This window comes from Accipiter gentilis, chromosome 11, assembly GCF_929443795.1.
Source record: "Accipiter gentilis chromosome 11, bAccGen1.1, whole genome shotgun sequence".
Taxonomy (NCBI): Eukaryota; Metazoa; Chordata; class Aves; order Accipitriformes; family Accipitridae; genus Astur; species Astur gentilis.
In genome coordinates this window covers 26,060,792-26,080,408 of record NC_064890.1, presented here as the reverse complement: position 1 = coordinate 26,080,408, position 19,617 = coordinate 26,060,792, and the positions used below count along the sequence as shown (strand labels likewise).

The 19,617-nt window shown below is 42.7% G+C and overlaps 1 protein-coding gene across 1 annotated transcript in view; it reads right to left on the bottom strand.

Annotated features, from left to right (window-relative positions):
- Positions 1-19,212, bottom strand: part of FAM3C (FAM3 metabolism regulating signaling molecule C) — a 32,236-nt gene extending 13,024 nt beyond the window's left edge. Inside the window, exons 1-3 of the mRNA XM_049814157.1 lie at positions 19,188-19,212; positions 3,661-3,722; positions 911-1,015 (exon numbers count right to left, since the gene is read on the bottom strand). Of these exons, the coding sequence (XP_049670114.1) occupies positions 911-1,015; positions 3,661-3,673 (118 nt within the window). The 5' untranslated portion in view covers positions 3,674-3,722; positions 19,188-19,212. The remainder of the gene's footprint in view (positions 1-910; positions 1,016-3,660; positions 3,723-19,187) is intronic.
- Positions 19,213-19,617: the final 405 nt, after the last annotated feature.

Genomic DNA, 19,617 nt, shown 5'->3' with positions numbered 1-19,617 from the left:
TGGAGATACAAAACCACCATGGATTCGTGGGGCTGTGGGCACTAAAGTGAAATGAATTCCCTTCTTACAGCTTCACCAGGATGGGGATCCTTTCACGTAACACTGGAAGCCTGCAACTCAGGTGTATTTGAACCCAACCATTCATGACTCCCCTTTCTTGGGATAGGAAGAGACACAAGTGACCTCATCACGCGCATTCCTACAATACATCTGTAACACTTAATGACACCTGTGTCTCTTCAACAATTATTAAAGATGCCTCTGAGGACTGGTTCAGATGTCAGCTCACACTGCAGTAATCTGGAGTTAAATGACATGAACCCCACCCATGTACCTAAAATTGTGGGGTTTTTTTAATGAAAAGCCACTCTAAAGTTGGTTCAAAACGGACTCTGAATTTTAAGTCACCTCAGCTGCTAATCCTTTTCTGTATAGAACCTGGGCACATCTGAAATGTTTTGATTACTGCAGATCCAATTGTACATGGTGGTGTACCTGTGCAAGCAAAAAAGCCCACCCAAAACTTAAATTTTGAATTGCTTAAGCAACAGAAAGGCAGAGTGCAGACTTCCAGAAACATCATTCAAGTCGCCTAGTTTACAACTCCAGGCTAAGACTGTAAGTACCAGTAAACAGAAAAAGCTGTAAAATTATGCACACTCAGCAGGCAAAAGAATCAAACTGATTAAGAGAGCAGGTTAAATATTTCATACAGAAGATAATTTAATACACACATTATGTATGTATAATACATACGAAAAATAAGAACAAATACACACACTAAAAATAAACACAGAATTCTTAAGTGTAAGAGCCTAAGTCAAGCTCAAAGTAAAATGAATATGATATACTTGATTATGGCTCAAGTAAATATTAATAGATGTCTGGAGAAAACAAAGTCATCACTTACCAAATATGTGTCCTAAGTTTGCATCCATTTTTATTTCAAACACTTGAGATATGACATAAAATGTCAATAAAAATATTGCTACGACTACTACCAACTTTGCAGCACCTATTCAAAAGCAGAGAAAAGTTTAAAAAAAATTATCTGCAAATGGTAACATTAAGTTTACCAAAATTAACTACATGAGAAATGTGTATCAAATTACATGAAGGGGAACTCGGAAACAGGATGATAGTTTGTGGAGTCACTAAACAGAAGTAATCTGCAAGAAATGGACATTACAGCATAGGATGCAACTGAACCAGTCCATCAGGTTACTCCACCAAATACATACCCTGCTCTCAGCTTTCTCCAGCTTCATGCTTGTCTGACACCACAATACACCAACTAAGCTCAGCAGCCAGGAGAAACCACAGACTTTTCAGCGGCAATCCAGCTTAACAAAATGAACTAAATTAATCTAACTGGCTGCTGTCCAAAGGGGAAATTCCCACCTCCCCCCATTCCGCTTCCCTGTTCTTAGCTATGTGTACCCATTTCCTCACTGTTCACGAATATTCTTCCCCCTCCCATCCTCAAATTGAGCTACCTCTATTTTAACGGATGGCCAAGACTGAGTGATTAGGGATCCGTTCATACACTGTAGCTTGGCTGCTTTGGTCAGTCAGGTCTGAGCATTACATTAAAAAAAAAACAAAACCCAAACACCCCAGCCCCCCCCCGAAAAAGAGAGCCTCCTCTTCAACAAATTTAAATGACTGACCTTCAAAAAGCAAGCTTGAAGACTCAAAAAAGCAATAAAAAGTAGTACCTCTCCTCTTCCCCTCTTAATATGTTGAGGCCTTAAGTAGCTTGAAGTTTGACAAGCCTAACTTTCTCCAATGCCAAGCAGTCAAACTACCGCTTGGGAGAAGCAGCTGGAAGCACGTAACCCCAGAAATTTACATCTGAAGTGAAAACCTGGGTGTTATGTGGTACTGCCATGAACCCCGCCATTTTTTAGCATAATTTTCAATATTTTTACAGAATACTCCACTCTTAGCTTTTTGTAAAATAGTGAAAGTAGAAGTTAGGTGAGGAGGGATCTGATCAACATCCTGCCTCACCCCAGCATGTCAAACCGTTTGGAAGAAGCAACCTTACGGCATGCTTCTGTTTCTCAAATTGCCAGCCAAATAAATCCTTCAGAAAAAAACCAAACTTATGTACTCTGCAGATCTCAGACTGGTGCTGTGATGGGCTGTTCAGAAAGCCTTAAAATAGACAGATTACTCAGCCTTCAGAAGGATGAGAGATATTAATCAATCCTTCCAAAAGGCTAAAAAAAGTTAAAGGGATAGAAAAAGAAAAGAAAGATGAAGAATGAGATACAACTTTTTTGTTTGCTTGTAGGTCAGTCTTCCTTCCCACCTTCCCTTTTCATGTGTGTGAGCACAAACATACTATGCAAGCAAACTTAAAAATATTATGCTGGAACTCCCAAAGATTATTGCACTTAAGGGAAGTGAACCATGTGTAAGCACTAGAGAAAATAGATGATCTGAACATATGTTAAGTGGAGAAAAGGTTTTCAAAGCAACACTGCTTAAAAAGACAAAATGGTACCAGATTTTGGAATGTGTCATGTAGCAAGTGGCACTTGGAGAGCATGTTGTTTCAGTAGATAGTAGGCAAGATGAATGAGAACTCCGTCTGAGCACTAACCATCCCCTCCACTCTATATCCCGAGGCTTTCAACTGAACTGCAAGCGCTCCCTCTAAGGGAGATGTTAGAAAACTAGAAAGTTCTTTTAGCACTGGAACCAAAACCAGCCTGTTTGCTACAGGTTAAACATTCTATAGGAAATGCCATATATTCTTTGTCTGTGGGTTTTAGCAACACAAGTAGTTAGATGGAAGAAAAAAAAAAAAAGAAAAAAGAGAGATTTGGAAAAGTCATTTTCCAGGTAATGTAGCCATCTTCTAAAAACTGCAGCATTTTCCAGTTCTTTATCAGATTTACTTTAGCAGTTGCTCCCAGTTATACATATTGAAGTTAATAAAACAACTTCAGAAGTAGTGACAAAAATCAGGACTAATTTCACTCATTATGAAGGTTATGCAACTCTCTTGGAAAAGAAGGTGTCATTCTCTCCTAGAAGAGCCAACAGTTGCTCTTTCTGCAACATAACACTACAACTATTGATAAAAGTGCAATGCCTCAGAAACTCAATAGCAAGGCTATTCGACTGCAAGGAAATGTCTAAAATAGTATTTTGTTGTAATGTTATGTCAGCAAAGATCTCATTTTTACAACCACTACAACTTCTATCAAGTAAAATCAGTTTCTCAAACCCTGTACTAGAGCAACCTGTAGCTTTCAAACTCCCAGTAACTATTCAGGAAGTTTCAGACACGATATTATAACAGTGCATAGCACTTTTGGTTGGGGTGTGAGGCAGGGAATAAATCGCTTAAGACATCAATTGGCCATTTCCTATTCCTTCATCATCTTACAGAATTAGCAAAGTATGTCAAGTCATGGCACCCCAACCAGGCACTGCGGATCAGCTGAAGCATTTTAACTGCTTGCTCTCAGACCACCCAAAATTCCAAAATGAGTTTCATTAAACATCAATTAAATGGAACAGCAATGCCTGTTACGCCAGTTAAATTTATTTTACAATCTTATCGTCACAACTTGTTAGTGCTGTCTATAGGTATAGCACTGGTTTCACAAGTGACAAAAGTCTGATTTTACTGAGCATACTTACCTGCTATTCTCATGTTTAAGTCTTCAGCCAGCTGATGACACTACTGCATTAAAAATAGCCACCTAGGGAAAAAGAAGAGCACATCATTGTAATTACAGCCAAATAAGCACTTGCGTGATGAGTTAACAGTAAAAAACTCATAGATTTTCTAGCCAATAACATTAATGATGATTGTCCTGAATACCTACTACTTAAAGCTCACAGTAAAGGGAATAAGATTTAAGATGGATTTCTGATGTATTGCTTTCATTTGTTACTCCATGAAACAAGTGTTCTGAAAAAACATTAATTTAATTCATCAAATCAACTACAAACTCCATTCAACTTTCAACCCCTCAATCTGTGACATAAGTATTTATCGGTGCTGTATCTAAGCAGTCTTCGGTTTCCTAAAGCTACGTGCTAAAAGTCAACAACTCCATCCGCATTGCTTCAAAGTCCTAGGAACTTTCTGATGCAAGTTGTTATTTGGCAACATAACATAGCAAACTATGCTTGGGAGAGAAAAGATTTAAGCATTTTGGCCTTTAGGCTAACTGCATAAACTGCATTCAATGGAACCGCAAGAAGGTTATTCTAGTACTTTCATCTATGCATTACAAAAAGGTAGCAATGCATTTGTCACTCATACAGCATCCAGAAGATTCACGTGATGGTCAATGGTGACAGAAGCACCAACCATAGAACTGAGGCTATTTCAGAATAAAACAAAAACCACAGCCAATGAGCAAACACCATGTAAGATCCCAAACGTTTTTGGTTTGTTGGGTTTTTTTTCCCTCAAGAAGAGCTTGCCACCATGTAAAGTCAAAACGGGCCACAACCTACACAGACTCTGCTCAAAGGTTACCACCACCACCACCTCCTCCTCGAGCAACCTCTTGTCCCTGGGCTGTACCAAATCTCTTGCCCTCTGCCTGCAGAGCCACGGCTGCTGCTGGCTCTGCACCACGGTCATGCTCAGCCACGGTGGGCCCACGCTACACTGAGCCTGGACATCCCCTCTCTCGAGTTTCCCCCTACTCACGATTCAAGAAGCGCAGAGCAAAGATGACCGTGTATAGCCACTTGGCACACACCCCCCCAGCACTGACATGGTATCTATGCAAATCAGGTTTGGCAAACGTAATCTTTACTAATGAAACACTACATATGTATTAGAAACAGGCAATTTGTTTTACAACATTTAAGTAGATTAAGCATGTAAAAAAAATTTTTTTAATAAACTGAAATTAGAATTTGCTTGAAAACAGTATGCTACCTGAACTGTTCCCATTTCTTCTGTTCTTACCAGCATAAGAAAGAGCCCTCAGTTACTTTCAAAAATGCATGAGGCATTCAGACAAACAGAAGTCTGTAATCAGTACTTCCCTTCCAAATGAAAAAAAAAAAAAATCTATTTCTGAATTTGCATTTTGCTGCATAACTGCTTACATTTAATATGACAAAAGAAAACCTATTGACATTCAGGGATCTTATTGGATCATCTACACTAAGGCTGAATTTGAAAACATGTAATAAACTATTATTCTAATCCAAGTAGCCATCCTACACCCCCATGACAAAAGCTACAGCATCCCTAACACTGCAGTCCTATGTCATGGTTTTGAAAACCTTCAAAAACATTCTCTTTGAAATTATTTGAAAAACTATTCTTGTTAGAAGTCAGGAAATGCAAATCATTTCGAGAAGATCATCAAAACCCCCACATAGTTCTCACGGTCTATGCTAGAGAGGAAAAATTGATATTAAACAAACAACCTTTTGCCTTCACTTAACTCAGTATCTGTAAGTTCAGTGATTTGTGTCCAGATCCTCTTTGCCAAAGACACAATCATTGTGCTCTATTGCTTAAAGTTTCCAAGAAAATGGTCAGCAGAGAAATAAACAGGAAAACCAAATACAAGTATAGAAATATTTATTTCTACTCCGTAAGAATTTGTAAATAAGTATCAATGAAGTTTGAAAAGCAGACAAATGTTTTGAATGCTAAGGTTGTACTACAAGGGAAATCTCATAGCATATTATGGACATAATATATCCATTATATTTATAGCCACATGTATTAATATATAACATCCTGTTTCAGTGAAAGGCTAGTATTTACCTGTCTTATAAGAAAGGCAAAAAGAATAGGCCAGGGCAGACAAACTCATTTCATTTCAAAGTCTGTGAACACAATCATTCTAAGCTACTTTCTCTCCCCTCCCCATCCCCAGAAATATATCAACATTAAAATAACCACTGCCTGTATTTTGACCAATCATGAGCTTGTTTTAAGTCAGCACCGAAGAAAAAAAAAGTTTCATCTTTTTGTTTTACTATAAACAAAACCACATAATGAATTTGAAGCATGAAAGCAAGAATATAAGAAAAACCAAAAAGCAGAAACTAAGTGAAACGATCACATGATCCAACCTTGACTGCAGAATGCCTTTATCCCAGCACCCCCATCCACCCACCTTGGTGATAATTATTTGTTGGAAACAACAAATACACAACAGATAAGATGCATTTTTTGTGTGTGAAACGTTTTTGATTTAGAAAAAGTAAAATGAGTATGTTATGCCACAACTTGAAAGGAATTTTTAAAGTGATTCTTTTCCTAAATTACAGCATACCAAAAAATGGTGGGGTTTTGATCTAGAGAATAAACACAGGAATGCTACACTACAGATGAATGTTGCACAGCATTTTCCAGCTACAAGCAAATAATTTATGAATGCCAAGTCCTTTTCCTATGCAGTATTATCTTAGAATTTATTTTTTTTTTAATTCAAGACAGAACAGGCATAAAATTGGACAGCCCATGAGCCCTTATGAATGCTTACAGACCACTACTCCACATCATTAGTATTAGACCTCATAACTGAAATTACAAAAGTGATATAAAAATGGATTTGGAATTTCTAACAACGCATATTTTAGGATCATTTAAAACAAAGAACATAGGAGCACAACTGAGCTTCAGACCAGCGACCTCTCAACCACGGTAAGCCATATTCACATCCTGAATAAAGAGCACAAAACTACAAAGAGGTTGTGGTCTACAGGCTGGTAGAGTCAGGCCTCTTGTCAGTAGCTGGCGGGCTTTTTTCTCATAAGGCTTTGATGATGCTAACCTTCAACCAAGCCCAGCCAGCCAGCCACGCTGGTCTAGCAAGACGGTAAAATTCCACTATGTAAAGCTATGAAATATTGAATAGTAGAAAACAAAGAAGAAGGGAATGCTTTGTTAAACCGAAGTAGAAAGTTCTCTCTGAACTGGCAGAGCATGATGGACTCAACAACAGAAGCAAGAGAAAACCAGCAGACAGGCAGGAAGCTGGTGCTACCGTATTAGCAAGTTCAGAAATTGCTCTTTCAGCACAGCCCAGCTCACGAGATGCTCAATCCCTCAAGAATAGGAAGGAAAAGGTAGGCAGCTCACTGAACCAGAGAAGACAAGAAGTTACAGGTCATAAATCCTTTTTGAATGCTGGCATGTCATTGCCCAGTTCCCTGCATGGAGTTGCATGCCTGTCCGTGCAGACAAGGGTTATTTATTCTGGATGCAAACTACTAAGGAGTGGATATGTGGAAAGACAGTTGGGAGCTGAGGTTACTGGTTGCTTTTTCTACTCCACCCATCCTCATGCATTGTATTTTGTCCCAAGGCAGGGGCAATTTCCAGATGTTGCAATTTACAGTGCCAAAGCCATTCCAAGCAACCCCCATGACGGTCCAAAATGCTATATGTAGGGCAACCTAACAAAAGTAGAAGAAAAACAGAAAACAGCAGTGTACAGTAAAAAAAAAAAAAAAAAAAAAAACAGAGAAAAGGGCTTTCCCCCCACGCTGCTCCACTTTTTAATTAACTTGCATGGGAAGGACAGACTCAACACATCTGACAAATTTAGTACATATGTCCACATAGCTACTGTGCATATTTTGATACATACTAAAACTTGGTTCAATCAGTAGAGCAGCAGATACTTGCTTTTAAAAGTGGCCTGTGTCTCTCGAAGGAACCCTGCCAAGTACTTCACACAGGGAGCTTATAACTTCATTTAGGAAAACTAGGAGCCTACAATCCTGCCAAGCAAATCATTGCCATGTTCTATTAGATGATATAAAGTTTATAACACACCAAGATTGAGTTCTTTCTGCGTTTATGTATTAGATATGATGGCCATCAAGCAAGATTTCTTCATAGAATCAAGAAGCAAGAAGCAATTGAATTGAGGTGAGTAAAGCAATTGATAACATACACACAAACAGTTCTTATTAATACTGCCACGCTGACACAACACTGAAGTCCAGATTTCAGTCCTTCAATTCGATCAACTCTTTATCAGCCTTGCTCAAGACTCCTGCCCAGAGATGGTGCCGTGGGACACACAAGGTAGGACACACGTCACTCGGGCACAGCCTCTGCCCTGCTTACTGTGCGTGAAAGCTTTGGCCACTTGCAATGTACTTCTGTTTACAAGGGGTTTTCAAATACTATTGTAATAAATGTTTTTATGGATAATAACGAAACATGCAGATTAGTCTACTTCATTCCCAGGTTAATAGTATTTCCATTAGCAATCTGATAGCGTGTGTAGATTATACTTATGAAACGGGCAGACAAAACCAAGCAAACATGAAGCAATAATTTAGAATGTCAAGACAATTTTGAAACTGACATTAGTAGATTAGAAAAAGGTCCCAAAATCAGCAACAATATTTAATAAACCAGAAAGTAATACACTTCAAAATGGACTTTGAGTGCAGCAAACCAGGCAGCAGTAATGAAGAAAAGGACCCGAGAGATTATAGCAGCTCTCTAATATTGCAGTCAACAATGTGGTACTGCTGCAAAAGTGTAACTGCTCGTCGTGAACTGTACCAGTAGGACTGCTGTGTGTGAAACAAAAAGCAATTATTCTGCTCTGCCGAAACAAACAAAGAATACTCTGCTCTATGTGCTATCTGGACTTTTAACTGAGACCCATATGTAGTTTTTCCTAAGTCTATCTTAAAGCATAATCCCCAAATGGAAGGATCTAGATAACAATTACATGACCTAAATAAAACAACTAAGGGCTAAAAGAACCATGCTTGCTTTCCAAGAACTGTGAAAGCAAAGACAGACTTAAGGAACAGATACCTTTGTCTCTCACCTCCAAGATGTAATACAAAAATTGTTTTAAAAGGTGCTAAGATGGACTGCTCTCAATATCCACAGGTTGCTGTTTATCTATTTGTAGCTATAAAGTTGAAGAAAAACAACTTTCCAGCTACAAGGATAAACTTGAAAAACAAAAGACGACTAAGTCATCATAAAAATCTGGAAAAATACAAGAGACAGGTTTTCTTAACCTAGGTAGTCTATAAGGTTAGCATCCCCTTCAACACGAACCTCACATTTCTAGACCATTATATGCAAATCTGTACCCAGATATGTAATACTAAATCTGTATCAGCCTGAGATGCTTTGAATTGAATTCAGAGGGAAATTTTTCCCCCCAAACAGGATTTAAAAGTCTGTAAACTTTCAGAAATGGTCAAGAACTTTATACCTGGTTTTATCTGCATGTACTCTCTGTTAATATGAATAGCATACCAAGTACACTGTACTGGAATTAGATAAGCATTCAAAATTACTTAGTACCAAAAGAAAAGGAAAAAAAAAAAGCTTGAGCTTTTATTTCTGAGTCATGAGCAGATTAGGACGGTGTTTATCTTCTGCAGCACAAAGTGCCTTCCTCAATGAGTAGCAGATGCATTTTTTTCTTGTCAGAGAGCAGCTTAAAAAAAAAAGCCATTTTACCTTTTTGTACCTGGTAAAAGGCAATCAGTGAAACAACATTGTGTTTAATCCAGCCTCTGTTAATAAATATTTCAGTCTGCTGTTTTCAGGCAGTTCAGAGCGGCAGTGTTTTTCTACTCAAAATTACACAGTGAATTGGATATGTCATGGACAGCATTAGCTATTCTTATGTGAGCTCTGGTTTTAAACCAGTGGTTGTGCCAACCTGAATTACATGCCATGGACTAAACAGCTGAGACAGTCGAAATCATTCCAAGTCTAAATCTGAGTAGGAATCTAGGCTTCCAATATGAGCATTTATTCAAATACAAGATGCATTTCCTTACCCAGATGATTGCTTACCCTTCTGCTAGACTATGCATAGTATTTTCACCATGTTTACAAAATTCATCTTATTTGAAAATGGTGATGGGCACACAGAAAAATATTACATCTTTTAAAAAAGTAACTACTATAGTTCAATTTTATTGTATAATCATGCACCATTTGTGTCTTCTAATGACATCAGCTGTGACCCAAGTAGTTGTTCCCTACAGGCACTCCTACACCCATATGAATGCCTTGTGGTTATGGCAGAACTCCACACAGGCAAAAGGTTTGTCCACACAGAACAACTTACAGGCTCTCAGGTATGTATTTTTTTTTTCTCCTTTGAGACAAATACTACCATGAAGTTATTATTATTAACTTCTTACAAAAATGATTCCACTTGTTATTCTTGTTATTCCACTTGTTATTCTTCCATATACATGTGAGATTCAGCTTGGTATTCTGAAAACACTGAATTAGACCCAAAGTGTTTGCTTGTTAAAATGAGATTTTATTTTATTTCTGTCAACTGCAAATGAAACCCAAATAAGTTTAGCAAATAAAATCCAAACTTATTCCAAAATTAAAACCAGGTAATTCAGCTACCGTTGCATGTCCTCTGTTGCAAATACTACTATGTGGTTTCACTTCCAAGAAAGGAAATACACATGAGAAGCAGCATTATGCCAGAGTGGTTTGATACCTGATGTGCAAAACAAATGCTTCCCAAATGACATGTCAAATCACTGACCACGCAAGCTTTTGGTGGTGGCATCAATCCAGTACTTCCACCTTAGGCAACACACAAACTAGTCAGTCTCAAACACAGAAAAATTCTCCTGAATCCTGGGAAGCCTAAGATGAAAGTACTAAGGCATTCTTCCCACTGAGAATGAAACTCAATCCACATTCCTTTTGCAATTAAAACAACAACAAAAAAAACCAAAACGCAAACCTCATAAGCACCCAATCCACACTTTGAAGACTCTTCCCAAATATTACACGAAATTCACTGGCCCATATATTTAAAAACAGGATTTAATTTACTATCTCTAAAATCCATACTGTTCATGCGAGATAAACTGTACTATTGCTGCTGATGTACCTATTAAAGAGAATCTTAGCCCTGTATTTCATACAGTTGGATAAAATCACAGAGAAATTCAGATAGATAAAATCCTCAAGGACAAATTGCTGAACATCATTCACCCACTTGCTTTTCAACTTCATCAGAAGAGTACATAAATCTCACAATAGAGATTTAATAGCGAGGGTTAACATTTTCTTCTGTCTAATGATGAACAAACCATCATAACTGAAGCACTGCTGCAATTACCACCTGTTCAAAGTTCAAACCCACTGATTTGTTTTCTGTCATTTTTTAAAAAAAAAACAAATTACCACCTTGATTTCCTAAGAGAGCAAGATCTGTTCAGCCTTTCCACAACATGAAGGAGTAAATAAAGCTTTGCAACGCATTTATCCGCAAGATCACCAGGTCTCACTTGAAACAAGGTGTTTCCAGAATTCAGTAGACATTTCAAATGTACAACAGCTTTCACATCTTTGTATCAATAAAAAAAATACCAAGCCTGTTATCAAAATAATGCATCGCCACCATGCATCTTATCCTGCCCCATAAACAATTCTCAATAGAACTACCGTACATAAAGGTTATGGGTTGGAAGAACAATACATACATATAATTACTATGGCATGATATAACCACACATGGCCACCACAGAAATTTATTTGAGGCTATGGTTGCAGTGCGTCACTTCACAATGGGGCCCATTTTAAATAAATGCATCAAGCAAGCAAGCAGAACAGGAAAGGAACATTACAAAAACTTCCTCTATAGGCCCAAGCTTACTGCAGGAAGACCAAGTTGCTCCTCCACACTATTATTCTCCCCAAGCACAACCAGACTCTAGATAGTAGCTTTAAGATGTCAGAATGAGATCATCATCTTAAGAGCGAGATTCATTTACTGCACAGACTACCACATCGACCTCGTCACAGAGCTGCACGCCAAGATGACAGACACGGCAAGGCACGGAGCTCCTGTATACTTTGCAAGGCAGCGAGGATCAAGGGTACACCAACAGTAGCAAGGGACACCATCACACGCTGCTGCCAAAAAAAACACTATGGTACTACCAACCATTTAAGCTTCTTGAACAAAAGCTCAGCATGATCCAAGGCTGCATGTTGGAGAGGGGTTTTAACCTTTGCTCAGTAGCAAGCTGATCTCACCAGGAAGCTGGGATGTGCCTCTGGGGAGAGGTCTCCGGGGTGACAGCCACCACTCAGAGCACTGTGGGTATCTCTCCCTCCTCTTGCTCTAAGGGATACCGAAACTCCTGCTCCACCAGAGCCCCTTCTCATCCACACATATCTCATCCCACATGAGGCAGCAGTTTGGCAGGGCTTTGGCCCTTTCCCGGATAGAAAGAGCGTGCCGCTGGCCAAGTGAAGCACCTGGCAGAGAGAGCATCACGCGTCAGCTCTGGGGAGAAGGGGTAGAGCAGCACAGCAGGCTCAACACACAGAGAGGCCATGCCATGCCTACGGCACACCGCAGACTGGGATCATATCGCAGACATGAGACCACGGTCGGTGCTGCTCCACGCTGCACAATGCACTCAGAACCACAGTGCTCCTGTGGCACGGGCAAGTCATTGCTACTGGTCCGTATCAGCACTGGACACGCCATCATTTGTGCGTGATGAGGTGGAAGACACTCAGAAATGAAGAGGAATGGAGTCCCTTGGGAGGCAGTCCTGAAGGGCAAAGGAGTCCAGGAAGGCTGGACATTCTTCAAGAAGGAAATCCTAAAAGTGCAGGAGCAGGCCGTCCCCATGTGTCAAAAGATGAGCCAGCAGGGAAGAAGACCAGCCTGGCTGAACAGAGACCTTTGGCTGGAACTCAGGGGAAAAAAAAGCGTTTACGACCTTTAGAAGAAGGGGCCCACAGCTCAGGAAGACTACAAGGATGTTGTGAGGTTATGCAGGGAGAAAATTAGAAGGGCCAAAGCCTAACAAGAAATTAATCTGGCTACTGCCATAAAAGACAATAAGAAAATGTTTCTGAAAATACATCAGCAACAAAAGAAGGGCTAAGGAGAATCTCCATCCTTTATTAGATGTGGGGGAAACACAGTGACAAAGGATGAGGAAAAGGCTGAGGTACTTAATACCTTCTTTGCCTCAGCCTTTAATAGTAAGTCCAATTGTTCTTGGGGTACCCAGCCCCCTGCGCTGGAAGACAGCGACAGGGAGCAGAATGAAGCCCCCATAATCCAAGGGGAAATGGGTAGCGACCTGCTACACCACATAGACACAGCCAAGTCCACGGGACTGGACTGGATCCAGCCAAGGGTACTGAGGGAGCTGGTGGAAGTGGTCACCGAGCCACTTTCAACCATTTACCAGCAGTCCTGGCTAACGGGGGAGGTCCCAGTTGAGTGGAGGTTGGCACATGTGATGTCCATCTATATTAAGGGCTGGAAGGAGGATCCAGGGAACTACAGGCCTGTCAGTCTGACCTTGGGGCTGGGGAAGGTTATGGAGCAGATCATCTCGAGTGCCATCACACAGCACATACAGGACAACCAGGTGATCAGGCCCAGTCAGTGTGGGTTTAGGAAAGGCAGGTCCTGCTTGACTAGCCTGATCCCCTTCTATGACAAGATGGCCCACTTAGCGGCTGAGGGAAAGGCCATAGATGTTGTCTACCTAGCCTTCAGTAAAGCCTTTGACACCATTTCCCACAACATTCTCCTGGGGAAACCGGCTGCTCATGGCTTGCATGGGCGTACGCTTTGCTGGGTAACAAACAGGCTGGATGGCCAGACCCAAGGAGTGGTGGTGAATGGAGTTAAATCCATTTGGTGTCCAGTCACAACTGGTGTTCCCCAGGGCTCAGTATTAGGGCCAGTTCTGTATAAGGTCTTTATCAATAATCTGGATGAGGGGATCCAGTGTACCATCAGTAAGTTTGCAGACAACACTGAGTTGGGTGGGAGTGTTGATGTGCTTGGGGGTAGTAAAGTTCTACAGAGGGATCTGGACAGGCTGGATTGATAGGCCGAGGCCAACTGTATGAGGTTCAACAAGGGTCAGTGCTGGGTCCGACACTTGGGTCACAACAACCCCATGGAGCGCTACAGGCTTGGGGAAGAGTGGCTGGAAAGCTGCCAGGTGGAAAAAGACCTGGGGGTGCTGGTCAACAGCCGGCTGAATATGAGCCAGCAGTGTGCCCAGGTGGCCAAGGCAGCCAATGGCATCCTGGCTTGTATCAAATATAGTGTGGCCAGCAGGAGCAGGGAAGCGATTGTCCCCCTGTACTGGGCACTGGTGAGGCCGCACCTCGAGTCCTGTGTTCAGTTTTGGGCCCCTCGCTACAGGAAAGACATTGGGGTGCTGAAGCGTGTCCAGAGAAGGGCAACGAAGCTGGCGATGGGCTTGGGGCACAAGTCTTATGAGGAGCGGCTGAGGGAACCAAGGCAGTTTAGTCTGGAGAAAGGGAGGCTGAGGGGAGACCTTATCCTCTCTACAACTGCCTGAAGGGGGGCTGTAGAGAGGCAAATAACGGTTTCTTCTCCCAAGTAACAAGTTAGGACAAGAAGAAATAGCCTCAAGTTGCACCAGGGGAGGTTTAGATTAGGTATTAGGAAAAATTTCTTCACCAAAAGGTTTGTAAAGCATTGGAACAGGCTGCCCAGGGAAGTGGTTGAGTCACCATCCCTGGAGGTATTTAGAAGACCTGTAGACGTGGCGCTTAGGGACATGGTTTAGTGGTGGACTTGGCACTGTTAGGCTAACAGTTGGACTTGATGATCTTAAGGATCTTTTCAAACCTAAATGATTCTATAAGGAAGTCAGTCAGTCGCATGATCATTAACAGCTCTAGAGTGACTCACTTCTTCCTACTGAAGACATGAAGACACAGCAACAAAAATTGCAGCTCTAGACTGGTTTCTGAGCATGAAGGGATTAGAACAAAGATTCATAACCTACCTCCTGGCTGGGTGCAATCTTCCAGCAACCAGTACCAAACACGTAAGCCATGTCCGAGAAGAATTAATTTCACATAAAAAAAAATCTAGGGGCAATGTATTCTTTTCATATCCTTATGTATTTATATATGCTTTGTATACTTTAATATTTAGTTAACGATTGGTACGCAGGTACTAACTAAAATCCAGCACAGCCATCTTCTATATCCTTTGAGATTTTAAGATCTAAGAATCATCATAGGTGAGAAAAATTAAAGTTATGTGCGAATAGCAAGTTAGTGCATGTCATCACGTATGGAGATATTTGCCACGTTAAGTACATGTAAACTAATTTGACGAACAGCATCCCTCAGTGACAGAAGGGTGCTTACCACAGTGAGCTTACCACTGAGACTCTATACACAGCTGACATGAAGACGTTGATATGCAATCACTGTACACTGCAACAACTCCTGATGCCATGCTTCTCTGGATCATGCAGTTATAAGAGAAATTCACTATTTTTTACAGAAATTCCTGTAAAAAACTTCTGCCTGAATCAACTCAAACGCAGTTCCGAAACCATTCAGGTGTCACTGATGTTCAGCTGACCAGCAAGCAAACAAACAGACATGGCAGTTCCCTCCGCCACCTCACCTGGTACTTGCAAGAATATCTGGGCTGATCCAAAAGCAGAAACAGGTGTCTGGGAGCAGGTCAGCAGCTTTCTAGCAGCGGTAGGACTAGCTTATACCAGCTTAAATGTTTGTGAAATGACAACTCAACTAACTGGTGATACCAAAACAGGTCAAGAAAAAAAACTCTTTTCCATTAGGAGATGGTTACTTTCTCCTCAGATAAAAGACAACTGGAGAGATGGTGGGAAAAGGGAAGTCAGCCAACCAGTCACAAGAAGAAAGCAAGTCTTATGAATAGAGGGGAGACTATAAGTGTCATCTATTTTGATGTTAATTAAGATTTTAACTGAACTCTCATGAGAACTACCATGTTTTTTTACATATAAACACATTGTGCAACTTTCTGCCATTAAAACTGACTCAACAGCAGTGCAGGTTAAATGAAGGGCAGAGTTTATTCCAGCAGCTCCCTCTGTCCTGATAGTCTTCCAAAGCTTCTCCTCTCTCCCACAAAGTCTCCTCCATATCTTCTTGGCACTGAGCTCCAACAAGAGCTAGAAAAAGCTAAGTTGCAGCTCTGTCTGCAAATGAAGATACAAACTATTTTTGTATCATAGAAATACGGTACTGTATATGGGGAGCAAAAATAGTTAACAATTCCAAAAGAGTAACTATCGACATCTCCCTGTGAAAACTGAAGTGTGACTGGATTTCAGGTAGCCTGCGTAAAATATTTAATATTGTCATCAAATGACCTGGACTACTGAATAGGGATAAGCTTTTTAAATTTGTGGACAACATCAAGATGCAGGCAGATGCAAACAAATTACAGGGCAGAATCAGAACTACAAATTATCCAGAAAAATATTTATTTCTTTTAAGAAAAAAAAATAAAAATCCTCGAGACCTCTTGGGATACATATACCATTAAGAAAAGCATGACAAGGCTATGCTTGGATTCCTGGGTAGACACAGCATTTTAGACTATGGAAGTAGGAAACCAGGGACACCTATTTATATGTTTTAACGCACACCCAGGTTAAAAAGTCTGGTGCTAAGAAATGAGGTTTCAAGCAGCAATACCAGTTTAAAGTTACTTCCTCATCACCACTCTTTAGTGTTCTCACATCACTGGGCCTCAGGCCTGGACAGTACTACAAAGCATGAAAATTCATGAGATAGGTGAGCTCCCCTGTCAGGTTGCTCCAGCCCAGGCCATATGATTTTGCTCACTAAGGAAAGCTAACCCAGTAAAAGAGAATTAATATAATTTCTGCCAGATTAGCAGACAACTTTTAAGAGTGTCGGGAGGCAAAGTACAGCAGCATCAGGCTGTTAGATTTGCTCAGCCATCTCATGAAGTCTTAGTGTAAGACTCTAAGACTTCTGACAGTAGTGCAGATTACATTTTTCCTAAAGTAATCCTGAGAATTTATGGACAGTCTTGGTTTCAGATCAATGTGAGACTTCCCAGAGGGATCCTTCTAAACTGTGAAACAATTACAATAATTTCAGTGCTGTTGACAGCAGAACGACTGTCACAGGGTTGCGCAGCTGGCCACTGGCAGAGAAAACATGCAGGTTTACAATAATTATACCTTAAATCCTACACTTTCTCAGCAGATTTTAGTGAGAAAGTCAAAACTGAACATATATATGACTTATATTAGGGCTCACGGAGATACCGATTGCTAGTGAGTGGTAAGACTTGCAGCCCTTACACTCACATGTCAACCCTCTGACTTCACTGGGACTGCAGGTTTAAAAAACAGGACCTAAGTTCTATTTGAGTAACAACTTCTCTTTGAACAATTTAAATGTTAACGAACAGGTTCTCTGTGTTTGCTGCGGATTCATCTTAGGGACACCTAATCTTTAGGCTATAAAATAATCTGTAAGCAAACTGGTATTTCTGCAGCTTACATAGTACCAACCCATCTTATGATCTTTCAGAAAAAAAAAAATCCCTTTCCCATACAGTATGCTAATATTCCAAACAAAATTGGAAACTAAACATTCAGGAGTTCACTTTTTAAATATTAGCTTGCCAAAGTTCCACTAAATTCTCAAAGTTTGTCTATATTATCACTCTTTTCTTAAAGCACTGAGAATTCTCATTAACTGTAGAGCACGTATGGCCTGAAGCACTCGGGCTGCACCTAGAGAGGCTAGGGAGTAACTTGTGGGTACCCAGGCGACTTTTGCAACTATTTACTCTGTACTCTTACTGGGTGAAATGGTCAAGACTGTTGGAAAGAGATGGAAGCAATGGCCTGCAACAAACCAGGTGCCGCCTCCATCCCGAAGTGCTTAGATGTTATTACACAACAATACCAAGCTATTAGCTTGTGAAGACCCTACCTGCAGGCTTAAAGCAAGTTACAAAACTTGCTTTACCACAGGGACAACTATGCAAACCAACAGATGAAAGATTTCTTCATACTTAAAAGAATCCGGGGGGGGGGGGAGGGAGGGAGAGGGAGAACGGGAAGAATATGTGCTAATGAAGACATTCATAGCTTCATTAGTTTTGCAGCCTTTAAAAAAAAAAAATTGTTGTACACAGTCATTAACCAACCATTTCTGTTGTTGTTTTTTTCTAAAAAATTCTCCTATTAGTATTAAATAAATACTTTGTTAAGAGAAGAGGACCAGTCAGCTAGGTTCACCAGCAAAGAACCACCACGGGCTGTAAACCTGTGCGGTGTTACAGGGCTCACAGAACACTACAAAAAATACCTGGTATATGCAGAGATCGTTACAAAAATCTGGAATTATTACGTTGTCGTTTAACCTCTTTTAAATGTGAGAAGATGGAAAGATAAAGAAATCAGGCGAGTTACACAGCCCCTCAGCAGCTCAGGCAAAAACACAACTTAAGAATGGTAGCACTTACCTACCAAAAAACCTATTAATGTACAGAATTAACTACATTTTTTCCTGCCTCCGCAGCTCAGAGGCTAGAAACTAAAGAAACACAGACTGATTCGACAAGTATCTCTCTGCAAACCTGGAGGCACAGTACCTGCTCCCTCCTTACCAGCTCACGACCGTCCTCTATAACGGGGTCTTTAGTTAAACGAGAGTTGAGCCTTATAACCCACCCGCCAACAACGCCCGTGACCCGGTACTCAACGGAGAATGAGAACAAAACCACTGGAAAGCAGCATTTTCACTGCGCTAAGTCTTTGTTTCAGCGGCAAGAGGCTGCCCACGCTGCAAACACTTCACTTGCTTAACTGGACGGAGGCGCCCGGCTCCGCCGAGACCCCCGCCACACGCAGCCCCCCTCCTCCCCCGACCGACAGCACCGACCGCTCGCACCGGCACGGGGCGGAGAGCGGCTGCTGCCGCCCGGCCGGCCCCGAGCCCCCTCGCCGGGCCGGGCCGACGGAGAAGGGGAAGGGAACGGGGAGGAGGGGAGGGGAAGAGCGGGAGACCCCTGCCCCGGGGAACGGGGAGGAGGGGAGACCCACGCCCCGCTCGCCGCCCGGCTGGCTGCTCCGAGGGGCCCCGGGGATGCCGCCCGCCTCTCGCCCTGCCCCGCACCCCGCCTCACCCCTCCCGGGGGCAGCTGCCGGGCGGGAGGGGACGGGGGAAGGGCCAGGCGGCCCGGGGAAGTCGCACCGCCGGGGGGAGCCGGCAGCGGAGCCAAGGGCGGGCTGCCCCGCGCAGAGGAGAGCGATGCGCGGCGGAGCCGGCGACGGGAGGGGAGGGGAGAGGCGGGGGAGCTCGGGCGCCTGTCCCCCCCCTCCCAAGCCCCGCGGAGAACGCGAGCCCCTACCTGGGCTGTACCGGCACGGCCGCGTCGCGCACCGTCCCCGCGCCCCCTCGGCGGCCGCGCCGCGCCGCGCCCCGCCGCGCAGGCTGCCCCGGCCCGCCCGCCGGCGACGGAGCAGGAAGCCGAGCCGAGCCGCCGCCGCCGCCGCAGAAGCAGAGGAAAGCGCGGAGGCGGCGCGCCCGCCCCCTACCGGTGGCGGACCGGGCCCGGGGGCGGCACCGCCCCGCAGCCGCGCCCCCCCCCCCCCCCCCCCGCTGCTCCCGCCCCCCGCCGCCCCAGGGACCGTCCCGGTTGGACGCGCGCAAATGGCGGGGCGCCTGAGGCGGCGGGGGGCCGCGGGCCTTCCCGCTGCCCGTCGGGGCGTCTCTGGGCGCAGGGCGGGCTCCTGCGGCCGCCCCGGGGGCCAGCGCCGGCGGCTAACGTCCCGGCGGGA